The 12702-nt window shown below is 40.5% G+C and overlaps 1 protein-coding gene across 1 annotated transcript; it reads left to right on the forward strand.

Moving 5' to 3' along the window:
• The first annotated feature begins 378 nt into the window (after window positions 1–378).
• On the forward strand, window positions 379–12539 carry LOC106530244 (uncharacterized). Its single transcript, XM_014025825.1, has 4 exons — window positions 379–405; window positions 636–1259; window positions 4438–5811; window positions 12520–12539. Exons 2-4 carry the CDS (start codon window positions 938–940, stop codon window positions 12537–12539), a joined length of 1716 nt encoding a protein of 571 aa, XP_013881279.1. The 5' UTR covers window positions 379–405; window positions 636–937.
• Window positions 12540–12702: the final 163 nt, after the last annotated feature.

The raw sequence follows: 12702 nt of genomic DNA on the forward strand, positions 1-12702 counted from the left end.
CACACACACACACACACACACACACACACACACACACACACACACACACACGTTTGTTCTTGAACCCTGTGGGGACTTTCCATTGACTTCCATTGATTTTTAGTTTTTACTTTATATCCTAACCCTGACCATATACCCTAAAATTAACCTAAATCTTGGTCCTAAACCTAACCCCACTTGTACTTGCATCAAACTGAGGACATTGTATTGACTTCCATTCATTTGTGTAACTGTATTTATTGTGTAACTGTATTGCTGTCTCATTTCACTGTAAAAGACTTTGATGAAGTTGTTTTTAACTATGTTAAATAAACATTACCAAAGCTGTCAATGAGTCTGCATCTGTTTTTACAGATATGCAGCCTCTGAGGAGAAGAAGCAGCTATGGTTTCATAAAGCCTTACTGTAAGTTTATATCTGAAGTAAATATCAGTTCAGCTGTTAAAATGACTCAAATCAGCTTTGATAAATCTTACCAAAACAAGGCCATACATGTTTATTCATGTATATCATATACAAAAATTACTGGTAAATTGATTCTCTCTAAACAGCTATTTTTTGAAATGCAGTATTTATTATTTATATTGTTTCATTAACTGCACTTTCAGGTAAATTATAAATGTTTGTAATTTCAGTGTCTGAGCTGAGGATAGTTCTGCTGGGGAGTAGATTGTCTCAAAGATGTTCAGTAGGAAACTACATCCTGCAAGAAAACACTTTCAACAGCACATCTAACTCCTATGTGAAAATCAGTGGGACCTTGGAAAACAAAAAAATATCTGTCATCAATACTCCAGATGTGCAGATTTCTACAGCAGAAAAACTGACGGAGTTTGTTAAAAACTGTGTGGAAGCTTCTGCTCCTGGACCTCATGTGTTCCTGTTGGTTCTACAACCTGAAGAAGTCACTGAAGAAGACAAAAATAGGCTTTGCAGAATGCTTGAAAAATTCAATTATCAAGCATTTCAGCATTCTCTGATATTTTTGACACCGAAGCAAAGGAGTTCAGGTTTGATGGGAAAATACATAAAAAATCCTCCATTAAAGGACTTGGTCAGRAAATGTAAAGACAGATATTTAATTTCAGACAATGTTGAACATTCAGACCTGCTGACTTGCTTTGATCAAATTATAACAGAGAACAGTGGAAAACATTTGATCTATGAAGAGTTTCAGAACCCTTCATCCACCTCATCAGCTGATCATCAAACACAGAATACCTCTGCAGATACTGATGGAGCTGCTGCTAAAGATGCAGGTAAGTACAGAAATGTGTTTGAAAAGGAACTGAGTAAAACTGTTTGTTCCAAATATTCTCATTTTTGCCTCCACTGAAGAGGGTTTGTTTTCAGTAGCGTTGGTTGGTTTCTCTGTGTACACCAGGGGTGCCCAACCTTTTTGAACCAAGAGCTACTTTTGAAGTCGGCAGTTTGCCGAGASCTACTCATCCAGTCTCAGTATCAAAAAACATAATTTTTCGTCTCCCTACTTCTCACTTCTTTAAAGTAAATAAAACAGAACGTAATGTGTTGCAGTTTTATTTAATTTAAAGTATTGTCAAACAAAACAATCTACTTAACCATGTATTTACCTACAAAAAAAAGATAAAATTTTTAACTCCTGACAGAGAAACAGAAAAGYGATGCTCGAACAAAAAGGATCAATATTTTATCTCCTTCAGTTAGTACTCACTGTAACGTGCGAACTATGAGGGCTGGAAACCTGCACACTGAGAACCACAGACTTAAATAACTTTGGAGCACGGGAACTCGTCTCCATTTATTCAAAGAACTCTCCTCTCTTCTCTCCATACAGGGGAGGAAAAACAAAACAAAAAACTATCAGGGTCAACATGGCTACAACAAGAGTACNCACACACACACACACACACACACACGTTAGGTACAGAAAACAAGGGCACACCCAAACTGCAAAATAAATAAATAAACACAAAGGTGTAAGTCAGTCTGGTCTAAAATGTAATAAAACCAATAACATAAAAATATTTTAAAAAAAACAACATACAGACACAATGTGACAAATCTAGAGGAGAAAACTTTTCATGCAGGCTATATAAAAATAAATGTCTCTACCTTATTGGGACCTCTGACACTGAGAGGAGGAACCAGGGCGGGCAGTATGAGGTGGATGAGGCGCAGGCAGGTCTCCAGATGATCATCAGTTATTGTGAATCTGTTCTTGAACTTGGTGATTTTCCTGTGAGAGAAAGCAGACTCACACAGGTAGATCCAAAAAGTTCTGTCAAGTTCAAAGCACCTCTTCTGATGTTAGGATACGTTTCCTCTGACAGCAGACTGCAGAACTCTCCATCCATGTGACTTGTTGCTCAGGATTTGATCCCAATGTCATTTTGCAGAGTCAAAACCTCATTTTTAACACCAGAGCAGTCCAGCTGAAACACGGACATGAATTTGGACACAATGTCCACCATCCTGGACAAGGTCTTTATAGCTGACTCAATCTCACTTTTATTTTTAAAATCACGGAAAAGCATGTCTGCAGCATCAAACACTTCTTTCATAACTTGGTCATTGCTGAAAGACCTTTTTTGTGTTGAGTCAGGATGATCTACATTAGCCTTAGCTCTGGTGTGAAAATCAATGCTGTGCAGTTTTAGGAGGAAATCCGTGCCTTGTTTTGAAATGCCGCTCCACATTATCCTTTTTAGACAAGGCAGCGCTCGAATTACATATGAGTCCTCTTCCCACTCCAGGTGAAAATAATAAGTTTTTGTTTGCTCTTTAGCTCGTTTGTAGTTGACTATTTTCGCCTCAAGATCATGTTTTAAACACGTGACCCTAAAGTCTCGCAAGATCATGTTCGGAGCGCTGATTCACAGCACCCAAAACTCGTGAGATTACCTTCCTCTGAGCTTCATTATAACTCCGGCAGAAGCGGTGGAGGTGGGAGGCGGGAGGAGTTTACATTCCTGAACGCGCTCCCTCTGCTCTCCTCCTCCCACCTCCACTGCTTCTGCCGGAGTTAGAATGAAGCTCAGCGAGCTCCCGACAGGAGCACAACCTTGCTCTAACAGCTGACGACAGCTCTCGTCAGCTGTTAGAGCAAGTTGCGCTTCACGGGCACCTGGGAATCAGCTGGCGGGCGACCAGTCACCCGCGAGCGACTGGTCGGGCACCCCTGGTGTACAAGATTAGTCAAAATTCTGTGGGTCTGTAGGTGGAGATGTGGTCCAGCTGCCTCTGAGCCTCTGCTTGTAAACAACAGTCAAGTGATCTCTCACAGTGTTGTTGTGCGTGTGAACACAGTGTTACGGTGGAAATACTGAGAGGTGCTTTCAGAAACATAATATATCAAATCCTTGGTGGAAAATAGTCCAGGAAACACTGACAGTATTCCTGAGAGCGAGCACCTGCCCTGAAGGTTCGGTTATAGTTGCGCTTTGGGAGCTCACGCCGGGCACGCACATCGTCATCAGAGAAGGAGATGCACATTGTCACCAGATGCTCATGTTGTTGTAGTTTTCTCCAAAAGGACATGCAGCATTACACTTTATAACTTATGAAATGTTGCAAATAGGAGAGCAAACGCTTGACGAACAAACTGTTTGCGGGCAGCCTTGGTAGAGTGATTCAAGGCTGCGAGCAGCCACTCTCAGTCAGACACCAGGATCTGTTTGTCCAAACCTAAACAATGGTTATGTCGACACCTGACCTCTGAGTGGAGGGGAATCCAAATACAGAAGACAAAAATCCTGTCATGACTCACCAGAAAGTCTGCTGGATGTTAAAAGTCCTATACAATTGTTTTTTCTCTGGTAAAAATAGTCCACAAATGATCAACATTGCTTTTTCCTCGTCACAAATGTTTATTTACTCTGAACTCACGTCTTTCTGGAGGTCACGTGAGATTTTTCCTCGGACATATGAATTCTCGCGAGATTTCAGGAAGTCTCACATGATTTAGTATCTGACAWCTGACAGTTCATGAATGAAATATCTTTTTGTGTGTGGTGTGTTGTCTCTTGCTGTGTGGCTGTACACCACACACTGTAGGACCAAACCTGGTATATCCATGATTTTTTATCCTCAYGTGTGGGCTCTCAGTATTTGAAAATCGGCCGACTGGTTCAAAATCTTGTAGTGTGACTCAGCTTTTACACACCATGGTACAAAATAGTCCTGTGACTACCTGTCAGTCTTGAAACAGGCAGACTACAAAGTTAGTAAATAAGTAAACTTTATAGCATTCCAGAGTGTCATCTTTTTAGTCAATGTCAGTTTTATTAGTTTTTTTAACATTTATGTTGAACCAAAATTCAAAAGCAGTGACTCACTATTATAATTTATTTTTTTAGTCATTTTTATAAATTATTTCTGTCAATTTCAATTTGTTCCAAACGTTCGATGTCTTTAGCAGGTATTTTGAGGTTTTACATGTCTCCTGTTGTGTTACAGGTTCAGAACTCAGGATTGTGCTGTTGGGAAAAAATGACTACAAAAAGACAAAACTCACTCAACTCATCATTGGGTCCCAAAATGTTTCCCACCAGAAACCAGCAGAGTGTGTGACCTTCAGTGGAGAGTGGRGTGGAAAACCAGTAACAGTAGTGAAAACCCCGTCCATGTTGGATCTGTCAGAGGAGAACATAAGAAGAGAAGTGAAGATCTGTTTGAGTCTCTGTCCTCCTGGTCCAAATGTCCTGCTGCTGTTAGTGAGATCTTCTGAGTTTACTGACAAGAATGCAAAAACACTCAAGTTCATTCTGAGTTTGTTTGGTCAAGATGCCTTCAGATATTCAATGGTCATCATCACACACAAGGAGAAAAACTCTGAGTCYGTCTGTGAACTTCTTAAAGACTGTGAAGGAAGACATTACAACATGTTTGAAGAAGGACAAAACATTCAAACGAGTGTGTCTTTTTTAAACAGGTTTAAACCCTTTCAGGGTCATGGTGGGGCTAGAGCTCCTTCCCATTCTAACTTTATGGGAAGTGGGCAGCCTGGACAGAAAACCAGTTTATCACAAGAACACTTGAATAAGAGGCTGTTGATGAAGGAAATTGAGGACATTGTGCAGAAAAATCAAGAAACTTTCCTTACATTCACTGAACTCAAAAGACCAAAACAAATTATTGAACAAACAGCAAATAAAAACACTGAACTCTCCATACGTAWTAAAGAACAAATAAAACCTTTAAACCTGGTTCTGTTTGGAAGAATGGGAGCAGAAAAGACTTCAGCAGCTGAAGCCATTTTAGATCAGACAGATCTTCATCCAGAATCCAGCCCATCAGAGTGTGTTAAACATGAGGGAGAGGTGTATGGACGTTGGGTTTCTGTGCTGCAGATGCCTCCTCTGTTCAACAAACCACACGAGGAAGTGATGGAGGAATCCTTCAGATGTGTTGCCCTCTGTGATCCTGAGGGGGTCCATGCCTTCATCCTGGTCCTACCTGTGGGTCCCCTCACTGATGAAGACAAGGGAGAGTTACAGACCATCCAGGACACATTCAGCTCTCGAGCCAAAGACYTAAYCATGATTCTGTTCACTGTGGACTCAGATCCTGCAGCTCCAGCTGTTGTTAACTTTATAAAGGAGACCAAGGAGATCCAGGAGCTCTGTCAGAGCTGTGGAGGAAGATATGTTGTCCTGAACAGCAAGAACAAGCAGCAGATCCCAGAACTCTTTAAGATTGTGGAAAAACAAGTTTCTGACCAGGAGAAGCCACAAAGTTATAAAACTACAACATTTACATTTGGCCAAATGGAAAGAATTTTACAGATGCAGACTGAACTGAAGGAGCTTAAATTGAAAACCACAGAACCAGGTAAATATAATTTCAGCTATCTTCTTTTCCTTTTTRCCTACGAAGTGATAATAGATTCAGATTTTTTTTGTCTATTTTTAGAATTTTGTTTTATTTTTGTAAATCTTTATTGATAATCACTTATTCATTTTAGCACATTTCAAATCATGAATGCTTATAATTAAATAATACTCTTTCACCAAGTCTTCAACATGACCTACCAGGTAGGATAGCATTAGTTTGGAGTTTTTCTGTGAACACGATTMTTCCAAAAATTGTGAGCATATTTCAATAAAAATTTCAGGACATGTCATCACAAAGAAAAAATGATTGAATTTTAGTGCTGATCATCTGTTAGAGCTGCAGCTTTCTGTGATCTGACACAAACTGAAAATTAAACAGGGACAGAGGCTGCAGTTTACTGATGATGTCATTCTATGACAGCCAATCAGCATCCAGCAGAACTTTACTCCACAAATCACAKCTCAGCAGCTGTACGCTTTAATTTACATAACCTAGTGTGTTGGTGGGTGTGTGCTCTTTGAACGCCTCTAGATGAGTTTAAAACACAAGCATTCAAATAGAAGGCCAGACAATTACGTATTATTCAGAATACAAAGGATGATTTTAAGTTTAACAATGGCATTTCTAGTAGTACCAGCACATATAAAACAAAGGAAATGAGATGATAGACTGTGAAGGCTCTGTCACACTACTTTAGACACYTTATGCCAAYTTGTGAAAGGTTTGGAGATATTGAAGATGAAACTAGAAAAAATAAACCAGAAGCCCCTTTTAGGCATGTACATACTGCTATGCTAACTGTTATGACCCCTTTTTTTAACACAGGGCAACAACACGACAACCACAATAAACACATGAGTCACTGCAATGGTGTAAAAACAGTTTTATTTTTTATTCTGCTCCAAAAGGCTGCACAACATGTGGGGGAGAAAGGGACCATTAGGTAGTGCCAAACTAAAGAAACAAGCAAAACAAAACAGGGTCTGTCTACAATCTGGTCTAAATGGAAAGCAATTAAATAAAAATACCCTGATAAACTTATCTAAAAAAGAAKTTTCACCAAAACATCACATTGGTGCACCAACCTACTTCACTACTCTTTTTAATATACTGTAATTATCTGTAGTGATGTGTCAGCGGATGCGTCAAGCTCATAGAGTAAAACCACGTGTCAGTGCTAGTATCACTAAAGAAAGTGTTGTGACCGATACAGGAACTGTTTCGAACTGACACTGACGYGCCAAAAGGCTTTGAGTCACACTTTGGGTACTCGCACAGGGTACACGCACACCATCGCCAGCGTTGAAGGTGTTTATACTTGGCGCTTATGTTATATTAGTATTCTCCAAAAGGACATGTGGTAGTACACTTTATAACTCGTGAAATGTTGTCAATAGGAGAGMAAAAGCTTGACAAATTGTTTGAATGTTGCGCAGCGAGCTCAGCCTTAACATATATTCAGAGGTGCACAACCACATGCCGGGACACCGTGTGGGGCCAAAGATTTCTTCACTGTTGGTGTCAATTGAGTCTGTCAACTAGGTTGCCTGCARGGATTTTTAAGGTCCAGTAGGTGTCTATTTTCAGTGACACAGTATTAATACAGTTTGTCCAAGTGTTAAAATGCTTCATGACGCCTTATCTACCCATCACCAGTTATCTGCATGATGAAAATGTACAGGGTACCCCAAACTTACCTAGTCTGCTTAACTCCCACCACAAACCTTTAAACAATAGAGCAGGCTCACAGCAGCAGCACAGGTTCACCAAGCAATCACCAGCAGCAGCAGGGAGGAGAAGACAGCCCAGACTTCCAGGTGAGCTTCTTAGATCGGGTGTGGTGGAGTCCTGGTTGGTCCATTCAATCTTTTCCATCCAATCAGCTTTTAGAGATCCAAATTGGCTCCAGCCTACCTCCTGAACCTGAAAAGAGAGAAAAAGAAAAGAGGAGGAAAACAATTTGCCAGACATGTAACACCCTTGCCCTTATAAGGCCAAACAAGATGTTTGGAATGTTCAAAGACAATCAGGGTCATAGAGCATGTGACAATGCATCAGCCAAGACATTATCTGACCCCTTCTTGTGGCACATCCTGAGGTTATATTCCTGGAAAATAAGATCCCGCCACTTAAGTTGCTGATTGTTGTTGTACATCTWGGAAAGAAAGACAAGTGGGTTATGATCTGTGAAGACTTCTATGGGTTCCACACTCAAGYCAAGATAAACCTCAAAATGCTGCAATGCCAAGAGTAATGCAAGTGTTTCCTTAATTGTAGTACATCTACTTTGATGAAGATTAAACTTCCTCMAAAAGTTACTTACAGGATGATCAATGCTGTTCTTATCTTCCTATAAATAACTTGTATATCTAAATCTTCCTAACTCAACTGCATTGGCATCAATGTCCAGTTTAAATGGTTGAAATCTGGTGCAGCAAGAACGGAAGAGCAAGAAAGCAACCCTTTAAGATTTCAAAGGTATGTTGGCACTCATTGGACCAAGAAAAGCGTTTTGATGGACTGGTCAAAGCAGTTACAGTCAAAATTTTTGCAGAACCGGYGGTAGAATCCTGCCAGTCCAAGGAAATAACAAAGCTCTCTTCTGTTGGAACCGGGAAGTCAGAAATGCTTTGATCTTTGCATCCACAGGACATACGTTTCCTCCACCAAGATGTTGGCCAAGATRGAGAACGGTACCCTTACCAAACTCACACTTTGAAAAATTAAGTGTCAGTGAGGCCACAGAGAGGCACTTGAAAACCTTAGGCAAAGTAGCAAGGTGGTCAGCCCAGTCATTTGAGTGTACAACAATGTCATCCASATACGCTCTGCAGTTTGGCACTTCACCCAGTACTTTATTTACAAGTCTCTGAAATGTAGCTGGAGCATTAGACAAGCCAAAAGGCATGACCGTGTACTAGAGAAAACTGTCTGGGGTTATGAAAGCAGAAATCTCGGAAGCCCTTTTTGTTAAAGGAACTTGCCAATATCCCTTTAGCATGTCAAGTTTACTGACCTAGATGGCTGGTTCAATTTAATCAATACAGTCATCAATGAGAAGCAAAGGATGTGCATCAAGAACTGTCACAGCATTTATTTTTCAGAAGTCTGTACAGAACCTTGGATTTCCATCAGATTTCATATCCAGTAGACATGGAGAACTYCATGGACTACAACAAAGAAGAGCAAGTCAATTTTAACAAGGTACTCCACTTCCTTTTTCATGACTTCTCTTTTTGTTGGATTGACATGATATGCATGCTGCTTAATACAGTAGGTGCAGAATTGGCAAGAACAATGTCATGAGACATCACCCCAGTCTGGGTAGGAACATCCTCAAACAGACATGGAAAGTCTGATWTAAGTTTCTGGATGCAYTGGCCTGCTTACCTCGTAAACGAGACAAATAGTGGGGTAGGTTAGTCAAAACTTCACTAAGTTCTTGCACCTTGAAGTGCATCTTTGCACGTGCACACATCTTTGTTACTCCTTTTATGCAAGCTCCAGGAGAACTAGATTCAACCACACTTGCAGTGGTTAGATCACTTTCATTTTCTTTTGAATAATAAAGCTTCATCATGTTAACATGACACAGTCCAGTCTAGCGATGACAATCGGGAGTCTGGAGAATGTAGTTTGTTTCTGTAGGTTTTCTTCTCTATGACATACGATCCAGGAAACTTTGTTTCTAGGGAGACCAAAACATCACCAGGATGAAACTTATGAGCCATAGCTCTCCTGTCATAGTGTTTTACATTTTGACTTGGCAGGAGGTCAAGTTATCCTTTGCTAAAGTGCAGGCTGACTTAAGGCGTTCTGTCATTTTTGCAACATACTCAGGAATACTTTTAACTATMTTAGAGGGTAAAACTAGCAGTTTTTTAAAGAACATTTAAAGGTCCCCTAACCTTATGTCCAAACACTGGTTCAGCAGGACTAAAACCCAAAGATTCCTGCACTGCCTCATGCACAGCAAATAGAAATGGGATACCTTCATCCCAGTCCCTGTGTGCATCCACACAGTGTTTACATAACATAGATATTAATGTCTGGTGAAAGATTTCAAGTGCACCCTGACTTTCAGGATGGTCAAAGCTGTAAGTAACATGRTCTACGCCTAATGATTTTAGTGCCTGTGCAAAAGTCCTAGATTTAAAGTAGGTWCCCTAGTCAGTTTGGACAACTTTAGGAAGACCAAATACAGAAAAGAACTGCTTTGGCGATGACAGGAGCAGTAATCCTCTTCAGGGGCACAGCTTCAGGGAATTGAATGGAATCACAAATTTTTGTCAGAAGGAACTGGTTTTCACTCTTTGATTTAGACATAGGTCCTACATGGTCTACAATCTCTCTACCAAACTAACAAATTGATCAAATATCTAACTTTTATTAGTAATCAAGTGGATTTTTTTCAGACATTGGCATAAGTTTTCTAAAATATTATTGTGTGACAGCCTTTAAGAAGGCAACTCAAAATCACATTAACTTCACAATACATACAAGCAAATCATAGACAAAGAGTATCATCAAAGAAAATCTTAAGAAGCCCCATGCCCCCGCCGGTGGGGACAGAATCGTTTTATCTATATTTTTTTGCTTTCTTTATTAACCAAGGTTCTCATTGGTAAATGTCGTCGCAAAAGCAGAAACACGTTGGAATAAACCAGAAAAGTCTGCGTATATGATAATCAAATATGGTTTAATTAATGAGCAACAACCAAAACAGAACCGAATCAGGAAGGTTCTGTCTGCTTGCTACTGGACGCGTCAGCAGAACACAGCCAATAATATACATCATACCAACACCATGTGTCAGTTTACAACCAATCACAGACTGCCAAAAGTACTGTCCCGCCAATCACAGACTCCCACCAGTCCATTGTGGAGACCCGTTATCCAGACAACGAGAGCGTAACGAGCTATCAGAAATATACCGTGATGGACAATGCCAAGGGGAAACAGATATAAATAATTAGTCCATGACAATCCCTCCTCTTGAGTAAACAATACTCAAAACCAGACCAAATGGAATAATTATGAAATATCTAAACACAAATACATCACTCAACAAACAGACACAATGGAGAAATATGGGAAAAATAGTGCAATGGATTACTGGCATGAGCCGGCTTGTGCAAGGAAAAAAATAAAAAAAACAAATGTGTAACAAAAAATAACAAACAAAAGCTAAACCTAAAGTCTAAATAAATTAAACTAAAGGTAATAGCCCCTCCCCCCCTTGTCACACCTAAGCTAAACCCTAAAGTAAGCCTAGATCTAGTCCGTCAGTGAATGACATAGACGCCGTTTGGACAGCAATTCCCAGCTCCCCGGACCTCAACAGCAAAACCCAGACGGGCTAAGTCTCCCTCACATACGTCTTCGTGGGCACCAGGCTCGAGGTAGTAGAATACCCCCACCTCGGGTTACCACAACTGCAGAAAGAAACAAATTATCAAAAAAATGACTGCCGATGGAAGAATCTCACCGAGACTCAGCTGACAGTCATCTAAACTTTACCAGGGAGCTGCACAGGACAAAAACTCTAGAAAAACATAAAAGAAATTAACAGAACAAAACATAAAATAAAAAATAACAATCCCAAACCATCTAGGGAAAGTTGAAATATTTAAAAATTATGTATTTATTCCCAGGAGGGGGAGCCAAATATCAAACCCAGGTACCCAGGGCGACCAGACTCTGAGAGGAAAAAAAAACACAGGAAATCTCAAACAGTTCACAGACATAAATGCATTGCAGTCAAACTGGTGGAGCATTTAAAGATGCACAATAATAAGCCAGTCAGAAACRCACAAGGTTAGTCCAGTATTTCAGATCGGGCAACTCATAGCTTCAYRGAGGCGGAAAAAATGCAAACAGTGTGGCAAAAGGCATTCACACACTGTGTAAAAACAGTTCTGTTCTCTTTATGTCAATAAGGCAGGGGGTGTGATCAGAAACCACACTAGAACAGAAAAGGGCCAAAGGTGTAGCGTTTTAGAACCCTCGCCCAGAAAGATAGCAGCTGTGAAACATGGCCTGCTCAAGGTGGAATGTGATGATGCTGGAACAATTGGTCCCTCCCTCAAAAAGATCCCATGGAAACGCCAGTTGGAAAAGGCTAGCACGGGGTGGTGCGCAGCTCCCAGTCGGTCCAGGTGGAAATGGAACATCACCCCCCCGCCATGGCATTGACCCTGTGAAGAAAAAAAACTCACAAAACACAAGAGAGAAAAGAAACAAAAATTAGAAATAATTCAAAAACACTCAGACAGACAGGACGTGTGTGAAACTGATGATGATTAATAAATCATATAATTTTAGGTTAAGAAACAACAACTCAAACACATCAGTTCTCCGTCTTATCCTCATTTATACATAACAAAGCCTTTGTTCTCTGAACAAAACCAGGGGAAACCAGATGTCATATTCTGTATACAAATTGCACTTCTCTCTGCTGCCTTTAGCATTAGCTCATTCAGTTTAGCAATGTAACACAGTCGACTGGCTCCCAGGAAACTGCCCGTGAGAACAGGTTCGCAGTTTTCCCATTTATGTAATTATTTTCCTATTTATGTAATTATGGAAGTAACTTAAAATCCTGTTTGGAAGAACTGATGACATCATCACCCCACACACGTACGCACATGTACCCCCCCTCAGATACCCACAAGCCGGCTTCCCCACACCCTTCTGTGCTTCCAGGTGAGAACCAGCGAGCGTGAGCGAACCCGGGTCGTGGTGCTGAAACAGATACCCACCAGCCACTCAGATAAATTTCGGCGGAGATAAAAACCTGGAAATGGCTGAGGCAACCTGAAACAGCATAGAAGATGTGGCAATATGGAATGTATTGAGATAAGCCGATGTACGAAATGCATGCAGCGT

Source organism: Austrofundulus limnaeus, unplaced genomic scaffold (genome assembly GCF_001266775.1).
Source record: "Austrofundulus limnaeus strain Quisiro unplaced genomic scaffold, Austrofundulus_limnaeus-1.0 Scaffold503, whole genome shotgun sequence".
Classification (NCBI taxonomy): Eukaryota; Metazoa; Chordata; class Actinopteri; order Cyprinodontiformes; family Rivulidae; genus Austrofundulus; species Austrofundulus limnaeus.